The sequence below is a fragment of the Neolamprologus multifasciatus genome, chromosome 19 (assembly GCF_963576455.1).
Source record: "Neolamprologus multifasciatus chromosome 19, fNeoMul1.2, whole genome shotgun sequence".
Lineage (NCBI taxonomy): Eukaryota > Metazoa > Chordata > Actinopteri > Cichliformes > Cichlidae > Neolamprologus > Neolamprologus multifasciatus.
The window spans coordinates 9,171,582-9,199,386 of NC_140457.1; the positions used below are offsets into that span (position 1 = coordinate 9,171,582).

General features: G+C 41.4%; 2 protein-coding genes across 6 annotated transcripts in view; one reads left to right on the forward strand and one right to left on the reverse strand.

The window, feature by feature from the left end:
- Positions 1-35: 35 nt before the first annotated feature.
- On the forward strand, positions 36-11,191 carry plekhd1 (pleckstrin homology domain containing, family D (with coiled-coil domains) member 1). Its single transcript, XM_085143397.1, has 14 exons — positions 36-572; positions 697-871; positions 3,399-3,492; positions 3,636-3,725; positions 4,162-4,238; positions 4,427-4,518; positions 4,613-4,665; positions 4,834-4,928; positions 5,074-5,167; positions 5,815-6,005; positions 7,076-7,208; positions 8,431-8,575; positions 9,025-9,168; positions 9,598-11,191. The coding sequence occupies exons 2-14, from the start codon at positions 717-719 to the stop codon at positions 9,753-9,755; spliced, it is 1,521 nt and encodes a 506-aa protein (XP_084999523.1). The 5' UTR covers positions 36-572; positions 697-716; the 3' UTR covers positions 9,756-11,191.
- Positions 11,192-11,256: 65 nt separating this feature from the next.
- The window catches only part of ccdc177 (coiled-coil domain containing 177), a 152,570-nt gene continuing 136,021 nt past the window's right edge, over positions 11,257-27,805 (reverse strand). For 2 of the 5 annotated variants that reach the window (XM_085143374.1, XM_085143375.1), the window contains 2 exons: positions 14,236-17,615; positions 11,257-12,101 (listed from right to left, as the gene is read on the reverse strand). In XM_085143374.1, the coding sequence (XP_084999500.1) occupies positions 15,063-17,615 (2,553 nt within the window). In that variant the 3' untranslated portion in view covers positions 11,257-12,101; positions 14,236-15,062. The other 3 variants (XM_085143376.1, XM_085143378.1, XM_085143377.1) reach the window with 3 other exon arrangements.

Sequence of the window (27,805 nt, forward strand, 5' to 3'; positions counted from 1 at the left end):
TCACAGAGGTTCAGACTGCAACTGTTGCCTTACAGTTACACAGCATTTCTGTGTCCTGGATTTCAAGGCTGAACTATCGGTATCTTTATAATCTTCTGTCCATCCACTCGGACACATGTTCTGTAAATTAATCTGATACCCGTGACACTAAAGCTTTACAACAACTGTTCTGACCCTTCATCCTCTTTAATAGAAAGTTGTGGAACCATGGCTTTCCTCTTAACTCGCTGCTAGGGTGCAGGATGGACTGATGGAGAGACTGGAGAGTTCATACCTGCCAATAACTGGAAACTGCTCCTCTCTGCAAATACTGTAATCTGAATAACAGCTTTTACTGGCTGGAATATATCGACCGGCTTCAGATTTAGCAACTCATTCCTAAAGCTTCTCTCCCTCCCCCATTGCCTTCCAGTATCTCTCCCCCCCATCCTGTTTTCATCGTCGCTGTGCAGTCAGTCTGCCTCCAGCTGATGAGCGTATTGGCAGCTGCATCGTTCCGCCCTGCTGAGTTATTGGGATTTGTTTGCTGCTTTTCCTGCTTTGTATTGAAGCTGTGCCTGCAGCACCTCTATGTGTGTATGCGTGCGTGTATGTGTGTGTTTATCGGGTGATGCTGGACTAATTGTTATTGAGTGATTGCATTGTTCTTTGTTTATTTATTTTTATTTTATTGATCATTTTTGTCCCACCTCCCAGGGCGAGGGAAGCCACAGAGGATGTTCTCGTCTTCGTCCAGGAACTCTCGGTTTTCGCCCTGGTCATCAATGGAGCAGTCAGACTCTGAACTGCTGGACATCAGCACCAAAGTGCAGCTGCATGGCGTGCTCTGGAAGAGGCCGTTCGGTCGGCCATCAGCCAAGTGGTCGCGCAGGTGAGGGTGAGGTGTGGCTAAGTTGTTGTTTTGTTTTGATCCTACAGCTAAATGTGATCAATTCTCTTGATGTCTCAGCTTTTTCTTTAGTTTGCAGGCTGCCCCTTGACAGCGACAAAACAATCATGTTTAGGAAGTGGTTGGAATTTTCTCTCCTGTATCAAAGTCTGAACTAAAGTTTGAATTAGCTGTGTTGTATTTAGAACTCATTTATTGGCTGTTACAGCTGTAAAATAAAAATTCTTGTATACTGAGAGAAAATTAAACCTTTTAATTTGCATTACAAATTGTAGGTAAAACATCTGCAGTAATTTTTCCCTATAAATTGACAATAATTGTTTTATTTATTATCTTTTATGAATGCTTATTGATTTTTCTTCTTTTTTTTTTAAATCCCAGAAGAGAGCAATAGGATTTTGTAAACTGTACTTTGCCAAGTTTTGTATTAGAGGATTGCTTTATATAATAACAGGAAATATTTATCCTCACCCGCATTTTGAGTATATCCTGAGAGCAGTTTAAATTTGGTCAAAATGCCTGGATTGATATCTAGAGTCATGGTAATGCTCTTAGTTTACATAACAGTTAAAACGACAATATACGGTGGATCCAGAGAGTCCATTTGCAGCACACCATTTGTAACCTATCCCAGCTGCTTGTGTCATAAAGGTCGCTAAAATTTTCAGTAAGTGCTTCTTTGGATTTCTGTGCTAAATTTGGTTTAGTAGGTTTTATTGTTGTAACCAGCTGTTTAATATAAATCTCCCAACCAGTGGGATTAAATGTATGTAAAAGACTTATCAGCCTTAAGTGTTAATGGTCCAGCATATTTCACAGCTGCTTTTATGGTGAAAATTAAATAGTCTAATGAAAGTCAGGACGAGTATTACACATTTGGATGTGTTGTAGGAGATTTTTCTAAAGACAGGAACATCTTGTAGTGTTGGAAAAGTAGGATGTACTCATACTAGAAACTAAATGTTAACATTTTATTCACTAGTTTTGATTCATTTCTAAAATAAATATATCTCTTAGTCAGTCATTTCCGTTATGAGTGCCACCCAAACTCACAAAGCCACTCCCTAAACTAGTGCAGTATTGTGCAAAAGTCTTGAGTTATTATTAATTTCTTTATATTTTGTTTCCAAGGAATGAGACTACAAGGCTTTCTGAAGGTCTTTCAGTGTTTTTCTTTATTGTGATGAAATGATGTTTGTTCACATTGACCTATGAATCATTTCAACATTGAATGATGAACTAATGCTGAGTTTACACATGACAAACAATCTGGCAAAGAACTATTTTTACAACAACAAAGTGCTGCAACCTGAAAAGTTGTTTAGATGGTGTGCAGCATGTCCTGTGAGGAGACTGGACAAATTGAGGACAAAAGAGGACGTGGTAGGCCTAAAGCTATAGCTGTACTATCTGACAGTCACATCCTTAATAGGGAAAAAAATCCAGCAAAGACCTGACATGGTACCTGAGAGATGCTTCTAGCCATGCAGTTGATCCATCTACTGTTTACTGAAATGGTCTCAGTGGTAGAGCGGTTGTCAAGAAGCCATTTTTAAGGAAGGAAAACAAAGAGAAAATGCTGGTGCGTGCCAAATTAAATAAAAACTAGACTGAAAATAATTGTACCTATTTCCCATTTTCCTAACAAAAGATAAAGGCAGGCTCGAGACTTTTGCACAGAACTGTAAATGAACTAATTTTCTTGTGTATCTTTTTATATGTGTCAGATTTAATTTAATGTAATGACTCAGTGAAACAAACATCCTTATTTTAAGAAGGCTTTATCATTCCAGTGTGTAGACCTGTTTGCAGTACTCTGATTAATAGATGGATAAATGGGATTATGTTATATAACAAAAACTGGTTTAAGGTTTATCATATATCATATTCATCTAGATTATACTTATAGTATGTCTGTAATAATAAAACATATTCTCTTACAACACTCTAAACTTAATTTTACAATTTAATACATTAAAAAAAAAGATTCCATTCTTGCCACACATTTCTCTGTGTTATGATTGGTGTGATGAACAGACTGATGATTGGACCGGTGGACTTAGGAAAAATATGAATATTCTTCTTAATGCTCAAAAAAAAAATGGACAGAAAACAGCAGCTCATACACGAAATAACTGTACTCGTCACCTGCTATTTAACCCAAAGCAACTCAACAGTTGTTTAAACAGAAACGTTTTCAACACCACAAAATTATTTAGTGCAGCAGCAGTAAAAGAAAATTGAGTCCCTAGGCTGAGTGTGTTAACATAACATGGATTCAGTATCAGTAATGAGAAAATAAAGATATTACAAAAGACGTGTGTGCAATAAGACTGAAAAACTTGCATAAAGAAAAACAAGCAGAGAAAAGTGTTAATGGGTTATCAGCAAAAACATTTTCATATTCAGTCAATTGAGTGACCAAAACTTAGAGCGATGCCAGACGTTGGTTCCTTTTAGCCCCACAGGACTCACTCAGTCTTGCTTTCATTGTTTCCTTGGTACGAAGATTCTTCATCATCAAAGACAGCTTCCTGCTCTACTACGCAGAAAGTGAGAAGAGAAACTTTGAGACCAACAGGTACTTCAACATTCACCCCAAGGTGAGCAGCTGCAGTATCTCTGGTAACAATAACAAAATTGAGCAAAGGTTAGAGATGTGCTTGTTTTCTGATGTTTTAGTTTAGTTTTGAAAGATCAAATGAACTCAAATGACCAAAAAAAACAAAACCTTTTCCTGTCTTAGGGAGTCATTCCTCTGGGAGGATGTGTGGTGTCAGCAAATGAAGACTTGGGGATGCCCTTTGCCATCATCATCAACCTTGAAGATTTCTCTGTAAGCACAAAAATCTTTTCCCATTACATTATAAATGATTGCAAGTTTAAATCAAATTTAAAATAAGCTGGTGGACACCAAAAACTAAGCTAAAAATCCATATGCCAGGATGAAGTACTATAAGGTAGATGTTAATTATTAATGTTGTGGTTACAGTTTTTTTTTCTACTGCCCCCAAGTGGTTAACAAACTAATGTCACGTAAGTCTAAAACTTGTCATCTGTGAAGCTGCGTGTGGAGAAAAAGCTGCACACAGACAACACGCAACAACAAATTTATACAAAAATAAACATATCAAACAAATTGCACATAGTTAACTGACTGGAGCTGTAGAGAGACACACTACCAGCACCGCCCCAGCCAAAATTCATTTTACAGCATGAAACGATCATTGATTAGCTGCTAACATGTAAAACACAGTGTGTCCGGCCCCCAGGGCACCATAGTGCTGGCTGCTGAGTCTCAGGAGGAGCAGGTCCAGTGGATGGAGATGCTCCAGGAGTCGGGGAAAGTGTGAGTAATTCATTTACTTCATTCAGGATGATTATTTTTGAGACACATTTCTTCTGCTGCTAAAAACGTGCTTCCTTTGTCTGCTGCAGCTTTTTAAAAGCATTTGAATGTTTTAATTTTATAGTTTAATTTTAAAATCAAAGCTAATAGTGCTTTGATTTTCTCAAATCACTGCATCTTCCCAAAAGCACATGGAAAAATGCACAGCTGGGGGAAGCGATGATTGAAAGTCTGGAGGCTCAGGGCTTGCAGCTGGCCAAAGAGAAGCAAGAATACCTGGGTAAGCAGGAGAAAGGTCATCTGAATAAATTTACCTTTCAAAGGTCTTACAAGTGAAGGCAGGGTATTAGCAATATATTTATTTCTTCTTCCAGATAAACTGATGGAAGAGACTGAGGAGCTCAGTCATCAACGAGCTCAGAGAGAGGTGAACTTTCAAGGATTAAGAGATTAATATTGATTTGTAAATAAACAAATCATTTAAGTTTTATATGGAGATGATAAAATGAAAGATGCAGATGTAGTAGTCACCTTCATCATGAGATGAGATCATTGATGTGTTATGTTTTAATATTCAGTTTGTTTGTCCATGCAGGAGCTGGAGCGTCTGAACCAGATCCTGGAGGAGGAGAAACAAAAGTTTGAAGAAGTGGTCGTGGAGCTAAAGGCGGAGCAGGAGCAGATCAAACTGTACACACTCAGCCTTGATACGTTCAACTTGATTCTCCATGCTCAATCATTGTAGTGGTGCTGCTTTAACGCAGGTTAAATACACTTTTATCCCCATCTTTGTCTGTTTTGTTTTACCTTCACGTATGTTCGTGCTGAACTGCAGCGACCTGGATGGCACAGCTCAGTCCCTGAAAGGTGTCGAGCGTGAAAAAGAAGAGCTGAGCAGCTTGACGGTCACACTGCAAAAATCCCTCGAGGTATTTAATTGAAAACTTATTCCTGTAGCATACAGGAATAGACGACACACTACATGATTTCAGACCACCTAATCCACCTTCTAGCTTATCCGGGGGTCAGGTCACAGGGGCCACTCCCCAGCTCCAGAGGTCTACACCACACCTCACCTCTACTACTAGCTACTTTACTCTGAACTGAACTAACTACTTTAAAACCACAACCTACTCAAGTGTTGGTCAGGGGGGGATGATGATACCCCCCTGACGTCCTGGCTCCCCCTTGCCATAGCATGTGTGTTGTACCTCGTGTAACTGGGAAAGCAGGCCATGAGACCCTTCTCCTGAATGGACCCTAACTGGATACAGACATCCTCAACCGGGACTTGAACTTGCGACTACCGCTCCAAAGGCGTGTAGTCTCACTACCACGCTATCCAGCTGCTTGTTATGTCTTTGTTGTTGTTGTACTTAGTGCTAAAATAACTTCATGCAAGTTTAAAACAGTATGTTGGACACAATAAACAAAGTTGATTTTAATCAAAAGATTCTCACTTGGCTTATATGAAGTATTAAATAGGGGATTTTAAAAAATGTGACAAATCAACTAAATTTTTTTTTGTTTAAGTAAGCAAAATCTGTATCTCTCCTGTTTTTTTATTTTTCATCAGGAGCTGTCCCAGGAGAAACAGCGAACGCTGCAGCTGCTGGGAGTAAAGGAGCAGGAGGAGAAGGAGGCGGAGGAGGAGAGCTCAGAAAAAAGCTGCATGGAGTCTGAGGACGGTGACCTGCTGCAGGACCTGCATCACATTGAGGAGCGAATGAAGATCCTGCTGAAGGAGAAAGAGCAGGCTGAGGATAAGTGGGTGTAACCTCAAGAGCAAACGATTACTGGCAGAGCATTGTTGGAGTCAGCAAGGAATATTTTAGGATTTTTATTTCTCTGATTCTTTTTAGAGGGTACATCCAATAAGACCATGTTCTGTTTTGATATTCTTTGACTGATGAATCATACATCATACCAGGAGATCACAAAAAACAGTCTGACAGGGAACTTCTATAATAATGTATTACAGGATGTAACTCTTAGTGGAAATGTGTATTGATCCTAAAAGAACCAGCAGATTGATTGGCGGCCGTAAGTGAAGTATTACAGGCAGCTGTTATTGACTGTGTAGCACTAATGTTCAGTTACAAAATGCTAAAACCTATAACATTGCATTTTCCGTATGCTTGACCTTTACTCAGCCATTTTTCCTAGGTCACATTTGGACTGACAGCAGTATTTTTGTCACTATGTAACATAATCAGACTGAAAACATTCTCATACATTGCTTTGTTTGTTGTATCACGCTAGATATGTTGGATCACATTAAATGTAGTATAAAGGATGCTGCTGATGACATTTTAAACCCTGCATGCTCATGAATGGATCTCACAACAATGTCTATTAACTGTAGATGCATTTTTGCACTTGTCTATTTATACAGTGTTTGCCCCTTTTCATACTCGTATCACGATGAAAGTATATATTTTCTCAGTTTTATTTGACATTCAGGAATTCAGTTAATTCCACAGATAGAAAACAGAAACAAACCATGGAACACAATTATTCTGCAAGGAATACTTTGAACCTTTGGGATCCAAAACCTCAAAAACTAGTTCAGTAAATACATTTTAAGCAGATACTAAATACTCATGGAAAGATTATCTTTAAACAAAAAATCCAGTTCTTCCCAGAAATGACCTGAGGTGTACATTCATGTGTCTCCTGTAGAGCTCAGTGAGCAGCATGACAGTAGGAAAACTGACAGATGCATCCACCATACAGGCAGTGTTGTTTAAAAACCCACAGACCAAACCCTTCCTTTAAGTTGGTCGGGTTTTGTGTGTTCTTCCTTTTTAATGTTGAGTGTCGTTTCTTTTATTCAGGATCAGGGAGAACGAGCAGCTGGCTGTAGTCCTGCAGCAGGAGAGGGAGTACTACTCGTCTCAGGCCCGGACGCTGCAGCATTCGCTCTCTCAGCTCAGTGTGGACAAGCAGCAGACTGAGGCTGAGCTCAAGGTAACACGGCGTGACTCAGCAGCTCTCAGCCTGCATGTTAATGAAACACCTTTTCAAAGATCACTGCGTTAATCCGCCAGCAGACTTTAGTCTTTAAATGTAGTTTGAGTGGAACTTTTTTTCTCTCACAACTTCCAAAGAATTTAGATATTTAGATGAGCCTGTGTATGTATTGATGTGTGACACTTCAGACCCTACAGCATAGCTTGCTGGAAACATATAATAACATATTTTAACACCTATGACAACAGTGTAGCATCTCGTAACAACTGCATCACAACTGCTACAGACTCTGTAAAAGTTACTCAAATGCTTTTTTCTTTTTTTTTTTACATTGCATCCAAATGCAAGACAAAAGTGAAAATGTACATTTATATTCACATAAAAAAAGATAAGAAAAATAAGCTAACTTTTTCAATAAGTGTTGCTAAAAGAAAGGACACAATATAAGGCATCTGTCTCACAAATTATACATTACTGAGTGGCTGTATAGCAGCAAAATCACAGCAGGAAGTCAATTACACTGGTACAGCTAGCATGTATTAGTGTTGTGGAATTAAATGGAATAAATCTTTTTTTTTTTTTTTACAGTCATGACGTCTCAAAATATTTCAAAGTCTTCTAATAATTACATTCCTTTATTTATGTTGGCCAATTAAAACATTCTGAATGTAAAATCCTCATAAAAACACCCTTAACACCACTAAAGACTTAGAAAGAGTAATGATGACATCCTGTCAGTTGTTTCTATTGCATCCTGCCTATAATCAGCTGACTCACCCATCATACTACATCTGATCTCCCTGACTTTAAAGTATGCATTGCATTGACGGGGTTTCTCACTCTCATTTGTTGTCTAATTTCTCTGTTCAAAATTACATTTGTTTTCTGCCTGCTTTGCTTTATCACCTTAGTCCACCTGCTCCTTCTGCATCCCTTAAGCCTCAGCTTAAGTTGATTATTTGTAAAGTGCAGATGAGCAGTTTCAGATGCAGAATACCCTCATGTGGGATAGCCTAACACTATAGATGTCTACATAATTGAGTTTTACAGAGATGTTTTTGGACAAAAGCTAACATCAATCAATATTTATTCTGTTTAAGTTCAATTTTCAAACTCGCATCAAAAACACATCAGCAACTGATCAGGATACTATGGACTAATAATCCTCTACAGTATAGGTCTTAAATAAACTTGGCTTTCTATTCCCCCTTTTGCCCAGGCAGAGATAGAGTCTCGGATGGAGCTGGAGAGGAGGCTAAAAGAGGCTGAAGAGGCTCTGCAGAATTTGGAGAAAGGCCTGAACTCACTGGAGCGTACCAAAGAGAGAGATGAGAAGATGAAGGGCGACGTCACACAGCTGAGGAGTGAGTGCATGCACTGATGTTATCCGTTTGGGTGTAGTTATCTGGTCAATATATGATGCATTAAGTGCACTGAAAAATTCAAAGAGCTTAAGTCGGTTGTTGGAGAAATCTGACTGTGACGGTGGATCATGCACACGCAGAACAAGGGATAGTCGTTTTATTGCCATGGAAACGGATTTAATTTGGCACTTCTCACACTTTGACTTTGTATTTTCACTAGAAAATATGACTCAATCATTTCTTATTAAATATTCCAGTAGACAAAACATTTACTAGATTTTTCTCCAAGAACTGATTCTGTAATTTTTTACCACAATGCCATATTTTAACCTGTCATTGTAAGTTTCCAAGCTACCACTAAGGCATGAAATCAGGACCCTGCCTGAGGGTACATGTTTGAAGGCAGAGCATCCTCTTTATAACAAATGCATCTGATTGTGTGTATCCAGGGTTCTTTGAGGAGTGTATCTGTGCAGCAGAAATTGAGGCAAAGCTCCCAGCCATAATGAAGAATGCAGTATATCTTCACAAAGCTGCTGCGCGCAGAATTAAGAGCTGCCGAATCCAGAGGCGAGCTTCGAAGCGTCACTGGTGTAAGTTATATCATGAAATAATCATCATAGCATAATGACGCACCAAAAAACATGCTTCTCAAGTCCCTACTCTCAGGTACTTTTGGTAAGTAGGTACTTTTAGAAAGTTTTCTTTCTAAAGTGTTCAAAAATCCGATGCCATTTTATCAAGTTTCTACTTGTATTACGGTTACAGACTGTTAAATAATAGTAATTATTTTAGGTTTTGCCATAGAGGCTAAGAAATTGTTTAGTTAATATCTTTTTTCAGAGCCCCAGTTACCAGTCCAAAACCCCAAGATCTCTGCCTAATACTATTTATAAAAAAAATCAAGAAAAGCAACACATTGTCTTCGTGACAAATGATTAAAGCAATACATTTCTGAAATGTCGTTGTCCCAAATGGAGCACTCCATTGATTGAGCTCCACATTTCATTGTCTCGCTACAGTGAAACACTCCAAGTCGTTCGCTGTAGCCAACGTTGACGGCAGCAGCATCGAGGAGCTGAGGGAGACCGCCCGACGCCTGACCTCGGACAGCAGCTTCAGAGAGAGCGTGTACAAGATCATGGCTCGCAAGGACGCCACAAACATAACAGACGTCTGATAGGAGATAGAGCGAGGTAAAGGAAGAGAAACAGTCCTTAGCTTCACCTCACTCTCAGAGTCACCCAGAGTTGCTGTTACCAAACCCATCATTAAGACGCTGTAAATGAATGTGCACAGAAATCTGTGTTATTTGAAACCATGACAAAGTTTTAGTTGATCAGTCAAAATTTAAAAGATTAAATATAAGAGCACTTTTTCTGTTCTCTCATGGTCTGATGGCTTTGTTGTCTTTTTGACGCAACAGTTCTAGGAATGTTAGGGCCAGTGGAGTTAAACTGGGAACTAAATTCCTACAGCAGGGAAAACGTGAAGATTAGGCAAATAAGAGCGACTGTGGAGCCTAAGGCGCCTAGGTGAAAAACAAGACTCCAAAGCAGCTCTTGAGTTTTGCTGTATAGAGCTGTGGGAATTTATTTTAGAGTAGAACTTTTATTTTTTTCATTAACATAAATTATGTCTTTTGTTGACCAGAAGGAACTAATCACATATGCTAAACTAGGAATGCCACGTTACCTACTCCTCGGGTTTACTGTTATTTATTTTTAGCATAACCTTCAAGAAAGCATTAGTAATAACCCTATTTAATTATTGTCTGAAATTTCTATTTATTAGGTGTTGTTGATTGTATCAGTTTATTTACTATATAGTGCTGTCAGAAAAGAGTCATAGTCACTCATGGTCACTAGTTTCTTTAAACAGTACGTAGAGAATGTGTGAATATCCATATTTTCCAAATTCTTGCAGTGGAAACATCCTAATAGCTGCTGAGTTTTAGTTCCTTATGGTCAACAGCTTCTGGAACCGTTTGACTGAAAATGACCACGTGAAGCTTTCAGATCTGATTAAGCCACATGTGAGTATCTTTAAGCTAAACTTAAACCAATATATTAACTAGTTACTTTTCATGCTTAAAAACTAACAAGAGTTTTTAAAACGATTTACTGCCAATCAGTGGTTCCCTGTGTCTTTGTTTTGTGGCCTCTTATAGAAAACCTGTTGTTTAATTTTAGTTGTAGGTCAAATAGGTAAATTTCCACAAATGCACTATAGCTCTGAATCTTTCTTCAGTCACTTCCCCTAAGAGGTGGATGTGAGAACAAAGACATTTAATGAACAACATAGATTAAAAGGTCTTTACCCCGCCAGCTCCTTAGTACAAAGTCTGGGTCATCGCTGATCATGGCAGTTTGCACCAATCTGGGAGCAGCTGCGGGTGATACTCAGGGGAATCCACATGGAGTGTGTTGTTGTCCTGTGTCCTGCTTCTTGCACCCTATAGTAAGGTAGCATCCTTGTTAATCCACACATGAGATCTTCATCTGTGTGGCACATGTGAGGGGAAAAAAGTAGGACAATGACCTAACCTGATTTCAACTGAGACTTTAACCGAGAAAGTTCAAAGCTCAGAATTAAAAAAAAAGAAAAGAAGAAGAAGTAGAAACTTATTTCTTAGATTTTCCACGCCATTCGTTTTCTCAGGACCTGTCAGATTGATTAAATCCACCCCCTGCAGGGACCTGACCACTAGTTTTGGTACCACCTGTAATTAAAAAACCTTGCCGTATTAAAACGGTTTAAAAAAAAAAAAAAGACAAAAGAAAAATGATGCAAAATATAAATTACACTTACTGTTAATATTTGAAGTACTTTTTTCTGATTCTTCTACCAATGAATATCTGTGTTAAATATGTATCTGTGTAACTGCTAGTACTTTTACCATTTTGTATTCCTGAAAAAAGCTCTTTACTAAATGAAGCAGATGGCACAGACAATGCAAATCCAACTTGAAAAATGTTTGTTTTTATTTTTCCACTTTTGATTGTATGCACAGACCTTCAGTTTAGGGGACTGACGGAAACGATGAACTGACAGATGCGTTCGATATCATCCACGACCATTTCGTTATTGCTACATCTGAAAAAAATCCTTTCTTGATAATGCAACTCAATGTAATTCATCAAAGGAAGCATTTTATGATAATGTACAAATGTTAAATAACTCAACACCAGAAGTGATACAGAAACAAAGCCCACATGTAAGGGGAAGATGAGAAGGAAACATACGGGACTAAACACGACTTGATGCTAATAAAGCTGTGTTTGAACCTTGCACACGTTGTTTCACTGATGCAGGTAAAAGGCGGAAAGTTCTTCTTCTCTGCAGAACAATAGTTGGCACTGTTAACGGATACAAACTGAATAAAAACCTATAAAATAAGATCTGATAAGATTGTATTTCCACCAGGAGAGGCTTTTTTTACACTTTGATAAAGCTCAGTGTGGGAGGAACAGTTTTGTCGGGAGGCTTGTGGGTTACATCACCAGCTCACGCTCATCACCAGGACCTGAAACACAAAAAATAAGACGGCGATGAATGTGGGTATCGGCCGTGCAGTTTGGTCTTAAGTAAACCTTAAGTTAGCCTTCATTAAACAGAAGTTCAATGAAGGCTAGTGTTAAAAATAAGTATAAGGAAGAAATCTAAAGCCAGAGTACAATGAAAGATTTGGGCATTTTAGTTCAGACTGCATTCCCTTTGCAGACTTACATGAGTTCAAAGACACAGCCATAAAGAACCATCTTCAGCAACAAGCAACTGGTTGATTATTTGTCCTTTTCTGTTGTTATTGCACTTTATTTGAATATAACTGATGGTGAAATACTATTCCCTGCTTTATTTAGGAAGACTCATTACTTGTACTAAAACAAGAATGTCTACGCAAGCATTGTACTACAAAGTCCAAGTAATAAATTCCTTTTTAAAAGACATTTTGTTTGCGTTTTCAGTATCATGAAGTAAATCTGGTTGGTAACATGCATGTGCATTTCAGACAGTTCATTGTGTTACCTTAAAAAAACCCATGGGTATTTATATCTTTTGCACACCAGATACTGATTATTTAATTGTCTATAGAAAAAGATGGTATCTTCACTTGTTACATTAAATATATTTGATATATATATGTTCAAGTGTTGCTTCAAAACAACACAAAAAGCAATGAGCTACTTAAAACTGCATTGGCTCTGCAGCACTAACTAAAAAAGTGTCCATATAGTTGATCAGCTGAGGTCAGCTGTTTGCATTCTTTCAACCTCTCATTAGCATGAATGTCTCTTCGCTGTTAGAGGCAAACTACAATTTGGGTAATGACAGGGTTGGTGAATGTAGTTCGGCAAACATAAAATAGTGCCTACTTGAAACTGGTTACAACAAGGGTTGTGGAAATGTCAGAATAACTGTATTGTGATTCTGGAAAGAGACACCGATTCAAATTGCTTTTTATGGTGCTTTCATCACAAGGCAAATACCGTCTGGTTCCATTATATTCAAGATAAGGGCAAACCATTTAAAATATGATAGCACATAAACGCCATCCAGACAGATAAATGGTGTTACAGGAATAAACTGAACTTTTGTGATGAACCATCTCCTTAACATGAATATCCTTTAACAGCTACTTCTAGCCAAAAGGGGTCATCACAACAGGGCCTGCTGCATGTTTGAATTGGCAGATGTTATTTTATACCAGATGCACCACATGGCACGACCCCCAAGGGATTTATGTCTCCTCTTGGGATCAAACTGGGGGTCTTTGGCTTGTTAGGCAAATGTGTAAACCACTGCACTGTGGGCAAATATTCTCTTTCATAAGTTCCTATATTTCCAGGGCGAGTTATGAATGCACACCATTTAACCACTGATTCTTTTCCCTCCGCTTATCAGCAAGTTACAACACCAGCTCTGGCACGGACAATAATAGACAGTTTTCAATGCCATCTCTTTGAACCAGACGCTGACATATGTGCAGATATGCTGTCTCATCCTCAGACCTTACATCACCTCCCTATGATTATATGCTTGGAACACTGCGGATCAGTCAGCCATAAGCCTGTTAGTCCTCTGCTGGCCATATTTATTCTGGCTTTAGATATCCAACACGTGACTGCCCGAATTGCTCAGTTCAGTCTACTTCCTGGCTGCAGTTGCGTGCAGGGAGAGCAGCTGACTCTCCAGGTGAAGGTCAACTTCTGAATAAGTAAAGAGAGGGAACGCTGCAGTAATTTCCCACTGCCTCACGTAGATTTTACACATAACAAAGTGAACCGAGTAGTTTTCCTGTAACGCCCCACAAATAATGAGCTGCCAAAAGATCCAGTTTCCCACAGACAGCCCCCTCAAATTCCCACGCACTCTCCCTTCTCAGTAATTCACCTCCTGCTGCTTCATCCTGACTTCTGTCACTATGGCAACAGCTACATCTGAGGGCAAAGACTATGCACATCCTCCTTTTTTTTTAATCTGAGATTGCAGGATTAGTGCAGCCAGAGGCCTTTAAAACCTGCTCTTGGCTTGCATGCCGACTCGTGTGTCTTTATTTCCCTCTGTGCTGTCGAGTTAGTGTGACCAAGTGTTTGTTTTTTTTATTGCAACAAAACAGAAGGTATTATATAAGCTGCAGAAGCAATAAAAACTCATACCTGTTGACCTTGACGTGGTCACCAGGTGGCTGTGGGAGCAGATCAGTAGCCAGAGAGGGCATTTTCAGAGTGCATCACTATTTTACTGTAATCGGCATGATTAGGAGAGTCCTGACACTGATGCATTGCACACTGCTTCTCCTCCCTCTTGTTCCCTTGAGAGGGCGGTGAAACGGGCCCTGCTGCGGAAGTCGGTGTCCTCCGATGCTTTCATCAGCACGGGTATCGTGCACATGACCCTCCACTGCTGCATTGTCAGCGGTTAAGTGTTCAGCCCAGGGCTTTATTTTCATGCTGTGTCACAGTGCATGTACAAAAGGATCTCTCATTTGCTCTGAGGGTCCAGGATCATCTGCGATCTGCCTTTTCTTTTTCTTATGCTTATTCTTCTCTTCCATGAGTGCTCCCTTAAAAGCCTCTGCAGTTGTCATGGAGTTGTGCTTCCTGGTAAACAATGACTCTTTTCATTCCAGCAGAGCTTTCAGTCCAGTAGCTGAGATCGATGGAGCAGAAGGCAAAGAGAAGGGGTTTGCTGCTGTCCTAAAACTCTCATGTCTATCATGAAGTCCGCTGCATGTGTTTCACAGGCGTTACTGTTAGTTTGTAGTCTCATTACATCCACGATACAAAATTATTTTGTTTGTGTTGATAATAAAAATTATGAAAAATGTTGTAAAATCAGCTGATGGGTAAAGATATGTGAGGGAAAAAAATAACATTGCAGGTGCTTATGGGTAGAAAGGTAAAGCTGTTGAGTGACTGAGGCCATAATGAAGGCAGGACCCAAGCACATGACCAGAAGTAAGGAGTCCACAACAAAGCTATGATTATTTCTCATCGAGACTGGCTTTGAGCTGAGCTTCCAGGGCCATTTTATCAAAGGTACGCATGTTGGTCTCCTCCCGCACTTTGTCCCGCACATGAAAAGAGGCTCTAGCCACAGATCGGGCGCTCTCTAACACTGCCTTCTTCTCCTTGAAGATCTGCTCACTCTTCTCCAGCTTCCTCTCGATGGACTGCAGCAGCTCCAGACGCCTCTGCTTCTCCTCCTCCTCCACGCGCTGCCTGTTGAGCTTCTGGAGTTTCTCCTTCTCCTGCCGGCTCTGGACTGCCCGCTGCGCTTTCTCTTTGGCCCTCTCCTCGGCCACCAAAGCTGCCTGCTGGGCTCGTTTCTCTGCTTCCTTCACGCGAGCCTCCAGCAGCTGCTGCTGTTGCCTCTCGCGCTTCTCTGCTGCCTTGCGTGCTTTCTGGATCTGCTTCTCCTCACGCTTGGCCTTCTCTTTCAGCTCCTTCCCTCGACGTTCAACTATCTGTTCGTAGTTTTCAAGGGAACGGCTGAGCTTTTCCTCCGATGACCTCCTGGCCTCATCCCTCTCCTCTTTCTCTCTACGGGCGATTTCCTGTATCAGGGCGATGTGACGTCTCTTCTCTGCTTTGTTCAGACCTCGCCTCTCCTCCTGGGATTGGTGCTCTTTCTCTTGCCTCTTCAGCTCAGCCATGGTGAGCTTCTCATTCAGCAGCAGCCTCTCTTGCTCCAGCATGGCAGCCCTCTCTTCCTCCAGGCTCTTCAGGTTCTGCTCCTGAAGAGCCTTCTTGTGCTTTTCCTCTCGCGCTGCCTGCTGTAACTTTAGCAGGCGGCTACGCTCCTGCTGTTCTGCAAGCTCCCTCCATCGCTCCTCGCTCTCCTCGACCTGTCGCATTTTGGCTGCTGCTGATTGTCGCTCTTGCTGGCTGAGTCTTCGCTGACGCAGCGACACCTGTGTCTGCCACACTCTCTGACACTGAAGCACGGCGCGCTGTTTCTCTCGCTCCTCCTGCTCGCGACGCAGCTCCTCCATCCTGCGCTCACTATCCCACTGAAGGTGAGCCACATAGCGGGTCTGGCTCATGATGTCTTCCTCTTGATATCGGGCAAGCATCAAAGCTGCTATCTTGCGGTCTCTCTCAGACACAGCTTTCAGCCCTCTGCGCTTCACCTCCTTTACTATGCGCTCCACCTTCTGTGTCGTCTGAGGAGAGTGGCTCAGATCGCCGAGGCTGAGGCTGCGGCCCATTAGGGAGTTGAAAGTGGCCAGAGTGCGAGCTCGAGGACTGGAGACTCTAGCCCAGTGTTCTCGTGCACCATCCCAACTGTAGGAAGAAGAAGCGCCCGACTCTGACGAGGTGCATGTAGTGGTAGTCGTAGTAGTGGAGGTTGAAGAGCAGACGGGATCCATCCTTCGCTGTAAAGATTCCAGTGAATGGCTTTTTCCTCGTACCTTGGAATGAAATCCAAGATGTCCATTGTGCTGTGTAAATGGTCCTCCTGTTACACCGTTCAGAGGTATCCCAGAGCTCTGAACTGCAGGTTTTGACGCTGATGAAGTCAAAGTGGAGTTGGCTCTGGGGAAGGAAGGGGGTTTTGGTGTTGGTCTAGGAAAAGTGTTTGAAGATTTACCACCAGAGGGTTTCCAAACTACTGGTGGGGGGCCAGATGAAAGTGGTCGTGTGGGCTTTACTAATTCAGGGGATGAGGACAGAGGATGTTTTCCAGATCCTAGAAATCCACTCTTGGAAACTGGTGTAGAGGGTGTAGAGCCAGATTTTGAGGATGTGGTTGGTCCCGCATGAAAAGATTTAGGGGAGGTACTAAGAGTGGAGGCAGGTGCTTTGGATAAAAGAGCTGCACCTGTTTTGGAGGCTTGACCTGATGCTGTGGCTTTAGAAGATGTTCCAGCGTTGAGGGTGGAGCTGGAGGTCACTGGCCCAGACTTAGAAGACTGGGTGAGGCCAGAGGACATTTTATCCACAGAAGATGCATTGCTGCTATTGACCGTTGCCTGAAGAATCCTTCGTTTTTCCTCCCTAACAATCCTTTCCCTCTCTTCCCTGCACTGCCTAAGTTTGGCATGCCTGTCCCTCTCAAAGACTTCAAACAAGCCTGTGGCGACACGCATTGAGCGGCCAGGAGCCTCCCGGGCAAAGTCAGAGAGCGGGCGAGGCAGCAGCTCCACAGGCTTGACCCCGCATCGAGCACACGCCTCCAGAGAGCAGGGGCTCGTTAAAACGTATCGGCTGCCCTCTGCGGCCGGCGAGTCAAAGTTGTACAGATCCAGGTGCAGCTTTGGAGGCACATCGCTGTCAGTCTGAGTCTGTGGTTGCTGAGGTGCTGAGTCCTGAGAGGTGACCTCTGGAGCTGCTGGAGATGCAGTGTGGCAGGGGCTTGCCTCTGAACTGCCGGTTGGTGGCGTCTCAAAACCAGCATCCCCATCTTCCTCTGTTGTCGTGCTATCTGTGTTTTCTGGCAGTCGAGAGTCTTCAGTGGCCACAGCTGGTGTGTCGAATTGAGGGCCTTTACACTTATTCTGCTCCTCAGCCTCCGAGGGGTCAACCATAGTTGGCTGCAGGTAAAGAGAGGGCAGGGTGAGCAGGGGAGAATAAAACAGGAGAGAAAATAGATGAAAAAGTGGGGAGAGGTTTCAATTAGAGGATCATAGCACTGAGACAAGAGCTTAAGAGATGCAGTCTGTGGGGGGAGGGTCATTACACAGGTCCAGAGATGCATGCATGCACGCATGAACACATATTCGTGCACTCACTGATTTTACACCAGATGAGACATTTTCCCCCTTCAGGGAAGAGACACAACACAGAAAAAAACCACAGTCCTTTAACGGGGGGGATCTATTTTCGGCAGGGTTACTGGGCTGAGAGAATCTGATTACTCATAGCAATATTTTTTCACTCTACATCACACAATCAACCTACAAATGCTTAACGCATAGACGTCTGGGGTATGAATTATTAAGCACCTGATCCTAAAAGCTTACTTGGAAAAAGAATGGGATATCATGGAGTGTGAAAGTAGTAAACAACCACTGGACACTATTATGCTCACTAACATGGACTCATCACACCTGGTAACAAACAGTGAAGGCCTAGACTTTTCTCCTGCATATCAGCAGGATGCTGGCATAAAACCCTCTCCGCACTGTCAACACCAACAGCTCAGGTTCAAGGTTAAAACTCTAAAAATGACAGAAGAGATATTGCTGATTGCTTTGGTGCACAACAACAGTCATTACAGCTGCTTAAATCCGGTGGATTTGGCTGTAATTTAATGCGGTATTGCGTCGCGCAAGCATGCACTGACCTGCCAGGTCGCAAAACGTTTTCTAAACCGGTGCTTTGTTCCCCTTTAATCCGTCCAGAAAGCCTCGTCTCCTGCATAATATCAGGTTTCAGGCAAAAGGCTTCGGCCGTCGTCCCGAAGATGGGTGCATCACATCGTTGCAATCTCCGGCGACACGACAGACACAGACGGAGCCTTTCCCAGCCGGTCAGCCTCTGAGCGCCGGCGCTGAAAATGTGCACTCTCCGCGATCACAAACACCGATAAAAACCGTCCCCGCGGTGAAATCTGCTCACTACGACGACTCTCCTATCCAGCTTCCTTCCTTCCTCATCCTCCCTCGCTAAAGTTCATCCAGTAAACATCAGCGGTCGCCACCTGCTTTTCAGCATCCCTCCATCTCACCCTCCTTGGCTCCGCCCGCTTGTGGCAAATATGCTAAAAATACTGAGTGCACTCTGCAATTATCCGAGCGCCTGTCCACTCCACTTACAAGCTCTTAAACTGGCGTAATGGTGCTGAATGTTACCCCCGAGCAAAGATCATCCTGCAGGCCTGCTTTTGTACCACGCACGCAGTTTATCCATTGAAGATGAATATTAGCCAGTTTCCAAAATGTGTCTATTTTCCATTTCCAGAAGTGATTTTGTAGGAGATGTTTTCAAAATACTGATGGAATAAAAAAGGCGTGGAATTTTAAAATTGGTCTTTGTTAATCTGTGGCTGGCTCATCACCAGTCACAGCACTTTCTCTTAAAGCTGACATCTGCCACCACTCCTGGGCGTGAAATCAAAATGCATGTAATTACTCGAAATTGACACCAGAGGGCGAAAGAGCACTGCAGATTTATGCTAAGGATGTCTCAGGGAGGTCATCTGACCTCAAGCAGTCGTAATACTGAGTTATCGAGGATTTTATTTTAGTATGATAGAATAAACACCCCATTAGGCCATTTACACTTGAAAACTGACACACTAGATCAAATAAATTACAGTCACCCTAGTTTACAGCATGATCACAGTTAATTTAGGCCTAAATGTTTTGTTTTTCTTTTTACAGAAGACATATAGGAAAAGCACAACTGAAAATAAAACCTGACTCATGAAACTAATGTGCCAGCTAGAGGTATGATTGAATTGGTTCAGTGTCACGGTGTCATAGGATAATTATTTAGAACCATCACTGATGTTCTGATCAGAGAAGCCATCATGTCTGATGTGAAAAGGTTTACTCTCAGACATTAATGTCAGTTGGATAAACATTACTGTACTCGAAATGTATGCAATCATTTTTCTATTTTACACCTTAAAGTGTCCATAATATCAGTGATAAGGTGTAGTAAACGTTTTACAACATTTCTTGAGAATATTCCCAACATTTAGCACTGATGAGCATAGACTTTTAACACTCTGTTACATAAATAAAAGGACTGATACTTATGCACATTCACTTACATTCACCCATTCGCACTCACATTAATGAGTTGGGGAATTCTTACAAATACAGCTCTCGAGCCACCCCTCATTGCCTTCTTGTTTTTCTAGGAAAATGAGAAATGGGTGCAAAGATTAATTGAAACGTGCAAAAATGCTGAAAATACTGCATATAAGGCAAAAGCAGAATTTGTGCCAGTCTAATGAGCTTGAAAGTCAACACACGGCCTTCAACACAGCCTGAACTCTTTTAGGCTTTTAGTTGAATAGGAAACGAATGCATCAGGTAACCCCCCTGCTTGACACTACCACTACAGTTACATTTTGCCATTGCTTGTACCTTTTGTACTACTACTTTCACTTCCTATAAAAGTCATTTTTATACTAATACTGATGATATAACATTAATATTATTTCTTACTGTACTACAACTGGCATCAGTAGTAACACAACTATTGTTCTCACAGATCTAGTACAAATAGTTGAAGTTGAAAAAGATGAGTATTTCTCTCTGTGTGTCTGACTGATTTGATCACCACATGCAACCACACTAATAAATGCAGTTGATTAATTGAAAGCCCTCTTCTGCATATAGACTGGTCTGGTTTGTTCCAGAGCTTCAGGATTAGATAACTCTGGGTGAAAAAAGCTCTGATGATGACCCACTAAACTCCTGACCCATTGTGGGGAACAGTGCGAGTTTAATTGGCCCCACCCGCAAGCTGTATCGGGAGGACAGCGGGTAACAAGTGACAACAAGGAACGTGCTGGCTGGCTTGTTAACTGGGGGCATGGGGTCTGCGAGGGGAGCCAAAGGAGAGCGGTGCATGGTGTGCTTGCTGCACAGTTCACTGGTGCAGGGTTATGCTCTGCAGAAATGTTGTGTTTGTGTTTTTGTTTTTGGTAGGGCATGCTCCCAACCACCAAAGCTGAACTGGGGGGTTCATCGAGAGGTGAGCTGCTTGGTGCAGTCATGGAGACCAGTACATAGCCCATGTAGTGGTGAGAACCCAGCATTCCACCACATCATGTAGGATCCGACCTGGAGATGCCAAAATCCTTATTCTAGATCAATTTTTAAGTATTTTGCAACCAATAAAGTTATAGACCACCAGATCTTTAATGTGGTATACCATAAATAATATGCAACAACCAACATATTGAATATTTCAAAGATTTTCCTTAATATATCCTGATTGGGAAAGTGATTCTGTATCAGCTCTACTTTTGAGGATCTATTGAAAGACAGATCCTCACAAGCATCTGATCGATTTAGGAACTCAGATATAAAAACACAGGTGAGCCAGTATCTATGCCGTTACGAGGATCTACGTCCCGTTCAAGCCACTTAGGGAAGGCTATTTTTACACAGAGCCAATAGATAAATCCAGCCAGGAAATTATAGCAAAAGAGGAACTGAGAGATTATGCACTTTTGGCTACATGACTCTGACAGTCAGCAGCCTCAGCTGAAATGAATTCATCCATTTCATTTCCCTTCAAAGCCAGATCAGATTTTCAGCTGGACATGTGTGCAGAACTTTGACAAGTATGGATAGAGACATGGCAAACTCTTTTATCGACCTGGAAATAAAAAGGCCTCAGAACATTTCCATCTCTCCAGAGAGCTTCTGATTTTCCACATTATTATATTTTACTACTATTGTAGTGCATCGAGCCAGGAGCTTACTGTACCAGTGTTTGCTCAGGGTTGAACACAAGGAGCGAGTGTGTACAGCTGTCTAGACAAGTGCAGTGAACCAAACTTAAGCTTTCTTGGATGCATTTTATTTTTTAATATGTTTCTTATTCAAAAACAGCAAACATAATAAGAAACATATTAGATCTGACAAACTTGCAGTATTTTTCTTAAACTCGTTAGAAAAAAACGTATTTTTTAATTGTTACTTTACGCATAAGCTTCCTCTAATATTTAAAAGGCTTTAGCAAATTTTAGAATTTAAATCCTAAACTAAACATTGCTTTCTAATTGTACATTCCTTTTTTTTTTTATTGCTTGATGCCAACAAAGTAACATGTGGACATAATTTTTAGGATACATATTACTACACTGATTACTGTAGTGGTTTCCAACCTAGCAGCATGGAAACTCATATGTTTTCAGAAGATAAACAGGAAGGGTCACAATGACGAGCACAATAATGAAGCACAGTGAATGCTGGTTATTCGGTCATGATTGCCTATTTTCCAGTTTTCCTGTAAAACACCAGATTGTTTTCTAGTTAGAAATGATTCATATTAGAGCATGACTGATATATTCATCTGCCAATACTGGTCATCCACCCACCTCTACTTTTCTGGGTCAGCAGTCGAAGCAGAGATGCCCAGACCTCCCTCTCTCCTGCCACCTCCTCTAGCTCTGGGGTTCACCAAGGTGTTCCCAAGCCAGCCAAGAGATATAATCATTCCAGAGTGTTCAGAGTCTACCACAAAGCAGCTCATTCCCAACCAAGAGTGGGCACTGCTGTTTTCTGACTGAGAGACAGGGTCTCAGATTTGGAATCGCTAATTCTGCTAGATGCAAAGAGCTCCAGTCCAAGCTGGAGGTCATAGCTCGATGAAGCCAGAATCACATCATTGAATAAATATATACTTATTCTAACACTTATACATATTTTTTCCTTTTCTTCTTCTTCTTTAAAAAAATCACTTCACATAGTTTTGCAGCAGAGCAGTTCAGACTGAGCTGTTTCACTATCAATAAAAGCACAAGATGAAAAATGAATGGGAGGGAGAGCCTTCAGTTTTCAGGCCCCTCTTCTGTGGAACCAGCTTCCAGTTTGTATTCGGGAGACTGACACTATCTCTACTTTTAAGATTAGGCTTAAAACTTTCCTTTTTGCTAAAGCATATAGTTAGGGCTGGACCAGGTGACCCTGAATCCTCCCTTAGTTATGCTGCAATAGATGTAGGCTGCCGGGGGATTCCCATGATGCATTGAGTTTTTCCTTTCCAGTCACCTTTCTCACTCACTATGTATTAACAGACCTCTCTGTATTGAATCATATCTGTTATTAACCTCTGTCTCTCTTCCACAGCATGTCTTTTATCCTGTCTTCCTTCTCTCACCCCAACCGGTCGCAGCAGATGGCCGCCCCTCCCTGAGCCTGGTTCTGCCGGAGGTTTCTTCCTGTTAAAAGGGAGTTTTTCCTTCCCACTGTCACCAAAGTGCTTGCTCATAGGGGGTCATATGATTGTTGGGCTTTTCTCTGTATCTATGAAGCGCCTTGAGGCGACATTTGTTGTGATTTGGCGCTATATAAATAAAATTGAATTGAATTGAATTGAAAATAAAAAATCCCTCTTAAAGTGATTACAACCAGACTGTTGCAGTCGGTGATCAAACACTACAGGTTGCTGCGATTAGGTTGCTGCTTATGCAATAATACATCAGTAATAAAACCATATACATCAATCGCATAGCTTTTTTTTTTCAGTATTCCTCTGCCTTCTCGTCTCTGCTCAACATATCAACCAAGGCCACACAATACCACAGCACCCACAGCTGTGGGTGCATTTAAATTCCAATTTAAATTGGAATTTAAGCATTTAAATTCCAATTTTCCTTTGGAGGGATTTACCTCTCCACTAACTTGCATGAAACTTGCTCTTGTAAATTGTGTCTCACTGACAGACAAACAAAGAAAATACAAGGAACAAGAAATATCATAACAGCAAAATAAAGTGCAAGACTGATTACTTGGATTTTGGGAAACTTAGTGCTGCGGAAGCACTCAAATAAGTGTGCGTGCGTGCGTGCGTGTACAGTACTACATGCCTGCTGGAACTCACTGGCCCTGCGAATATTGAGACCTTTCATTGCCCCCAGTTCACATTTCCAGCCTTGGTTTGCCAACAGAAAGGGCCACATTTTCTAGACCGCTTCAACTCCCGCTTCTAGCCCTTTGCTATATTCAGCCACCAACCCCCTCTCTCCCTGCTGTCTATTCTGTGGGATGGTACAGGGGTCTCATGCGGGTGTGGAACAGTCCCCCTCCTTAGTGGAAGGGGAAAAGGTCCCAGAGACATAGCTGTTAATTCAATCAGGAGAGCGGTATGCTCAATTAGGCATCCATAAGGGCCTGGATGGGTCTGGGGGCCCTGCAGAGGGCAAGCAGCCCAGTCCCCAGGAGGTATTAATTGTGGATGACAGTGTGTAAACAGTGGGGTGAATAGACAGCGCAGGTGCGGGACACCCCATTCCAGACTCAATAGGCCTTTTCACACCCGTGGCTCTCTGTTGCCACTTTCTCTTTCACTCTCTCACTGCGTAAAAATCCCTCACATCTCTGATTAATGTCATAGATGATTTGGCTTTGTGGGCTTATTTATTTGTTGCTATGCTTTTCCATCACCAGACATGCTTCTACATCACCTTCAGTGTGTGTATGTTTGTGTGCAAGTGTGTACTTGAAGAGGGTAATAAGAAATGCTGGCCAGCCAAGGGCTATACACTCCTCCTTGTTTTCAGGAGCTAGTGAAAATTGCGGCCAGTACATGTAAAATATATGGAATTTATGAAATGAAATCCAGATGACACTTTAAAAAGAGAAGGCTTTGTATCTGACCTTCGATTTTCCCCTTCAGCACACAAGCCGCCCGCTCCTCTCTGTCTTTCATTCAGTGCTTCAACTGTATTCTGTTGTGTGTGACAGTACTGCCTTTTGAAGGCATTCACACACTCATCAAACAGATGCACTGCTAGAAAAAGTATTCAGACACTACACGTGGGTGTAAAAGTAGCAGAAATACAAGTAATAGAACTACAACTGCAAGCACAGAATACTAATCATGAAGTATGCCTTCTTTTTTAACATTTTAATAAATCTGAAATAACTGGTTTATTTTTACTGATACAGTGAAATACAAGCAAAGTTTTTCTAAAGCTGATTGCAGTGGAGGTACTATTAAAGCAATTGCTTTAATAGTACAAATAATAAACAAAGTCAAATAATATTCACTAACGTAAAAACAATTATATCGGTACGGAGGTGTGTGGGAAGTGAAGTAAACCTTCTGAGACCCCGTGTCCTCACAGAGGAACATAGGAGATACTAAAAATGCATGCCAAATAAGTAGTGAAGCAACATGGGAGTTGCAAATACTTTAATAATTTGAATAAGTTCAAGCACTTGAAGAACCTCAGGGATGAAAAAAAATCCTAAACCCAGAGACAGATTCGGTGTATGGTTGCTGTATTGTTGGGTGACTGGTCAATAATTACAGTAGGCCTTTTCAGATTATCCTAAATTACTGGTAAATTAACTAAAAATCAGCTTGTTATTGCTGTATAGGTGAGGGTGAAATATCGCTACAATAAACAAAGGGAGGAACTATTTACACACTGGAATAAAAGTCACAAATAGGTTTTCATGGATTTTGTTATTAGAAGAACAATGAGAATCTACTGAAACACACAACAAATGCTGATTTTATTTAGACAAAAATGTAGTTATTTAGCATTAAACTGGAAAAATGAATGAGAAGTAGCAGTTTTTGCCTCTCTTCAACTTGTTTTCCTCTCAGCATTTATCATACTACATCTGAACTGCATGTGCACCTAAACTGTACTTTTAGGCAACGTGACATCATTGCGGCACATCTGTGCTAAACCTGCTCCCCTCCCGAGGCCGTCAGATCTCTGGGTGGCCTCAGTGCTGCTCCGTCTGTTTCTGTGTCTGCATACACCCGCTAATTTTCGGCCGTATGTAGTTGGCGTAAGCCGGTGGGGGGACTGGCGGCTGGGGCGTCTTTGGAAGGGCCACCGCAGTAATTGGGATGTACATTTTCTTTCAGCATGCCCATTCATTCCTCCTTTTGTTTTTGTTGTCAGAGGTTTTCTTTTATGTTCGGCCAAATGACAACAGAATTAAAGTGTCAAGCCATGCTTTCACTACAACGGCTTTGCAGCCCTGAAAACTTTGTCTTCATTGTTCAGGGTGGCGGGTTGAAGTGAGAGGGAAGAGCAGATATAAACTGATCTCGTTAACATTCCAAGAGACACTCCCGTTGACCCTCTCTGCTCCTCATCCTCACCTCCCACAGCATTACTCCACTCACACAAGGACAGGAGTGGACCAGCTGGCACAGAGCGGGAGGGGTAGTTGGGTTAAGTCTCCGGGGTGGGAACCAACTTGGAATGAGGCGCATCCCTTCTCTCACAGCTCTGATAATGATACTACACGGACGCTTTGCTGAGTTTCTATGGTGGTCCGATAAGCAAGAATCCAGATAATTCACTATCTTGAGACCACTTAGGCCTCGGTTTTTCTCCCTTTTGTACAACTGCCCCATCCATTTTTATCTCTCCCATTTGGAGTGACCCTCCTCTGGCATCTTTTCTGCAAACAGTGCTTTACAGAAACTTGCCAGAGCACAGAGGAATAATTAATGCTGACCCTAATTGTGCCAATTCCAGAAGCTCAATAGCTCTAATTACAAGGCTCTTCTCTGAGGCACTCAAAAAGCCGCTGAACTGTCAAAACCAACAATTAAAAAATATCTATAGGGACAAAGAGTGAGAGAAGGGGATTCGGGGTGGGGGTGGGGTTACCCGTTCCAGTAAAGGGTGACGGACACCTGCACTAAACACTGCTTCTCTCTTCTTAATGGGCCTCACAATTTATCTGAAAGGAAAAGATGGAGAAATGGACAGCACGGAGGCAAGGAAGACGTGAGAGCCAGAAATTGAGAGGTTGCAGGCCGATTACAGTGTGGAAGCATGTTTTGTGAATGCATTAAGTGTGCTTTCCTGCTCAGGTTGGTGGAAAAGTACTGAGAATATTTATGGTTGTCAAAGCAACAACACTGCGATATTAAAGTGCTTCATAACAACCTTAAACCTTCCACTTAAATGTGAAAAACCCAAACGTATATATAAGTGACAAAAGGGTTGCAACAATGCAGAAATGTTGTCCCTACATTCATGTTGTGGTGCACAGCAAACCACTAATACAATATTAGAATTAATACATTCATTTCTGATTGTGGTAGAAGGTTGAAGCAGAGCTAGGTTAACCTATACAGCATCACATATTATATGCATTATATCAGTCTGGAAAGTAGTAGTAGTAAATCTTTTCTGTAGAGTGGAAAATAAAAATGATCAAAAGGCACTTAGTTTTTAAGAAGTAAGAAGTTATTTTCTTTTGCACTTGAATAAAAATGATCAAAAGGCACTTAGTTTTTAAGAAGTAAGAAGTTATTTTCTTTTGCACTGCAGCTTAAGACACATTGATTACTTCTTTGTTTTCATAGATTATTGTTTGTTATTTATCAAAATACTGATAACCCTATATTTTCTTCTGAATTTGAGTCTTACTGTAAATTAGCAAATTGCAGTTTTAACATTGTATTTGCAAATACATATGGTGTTAATATACATTAACTACTGAGGTTTTTGCAGATTATCATATAAGATGAAGAAATTCCAATGCTAGCCAAACGGCTCTTAGAAGGTCAGTTTATTTTGAAAAAATCCCCAAAACCAAATAGGTTCTCTACCAGAAAAAAAACATTTATTCTATGAAATGAGTTACATTATGACCATGTAATTGGGGATAAAGTGACACAAACAGTTGTTTTTTGCTCTATCAAACAATGAATCGTCTGCCAACTAAAACCCACAACAAATCTCTCTCTCTCTCACACTCACACACACACACACACACACACACACACACACACACACACACACACACACACACACACACACACACACACAGCCAAATCTACAAACACAGACTGGCCCCCTGCAGTGCTTGTGACAGCTATTGACTTTACTCAATAGATGTTTTCCATTGTAACCCAAGTACGCAGGCTAAATGTCACGTCAGCAGGATACTAGGCTATTATAGAGCATTATATGTCTCTGAAAGGGGATGAGAACCTAAAATTTGACCTCACAATTGCTCGGCCATTGTCTCTGCTCTCAAAGACTCATGATAATACACTGAGTGTTCCTGCAGCTGCTGCCTCTCCTGCTCCTCTCTCCTAACTGACCGGA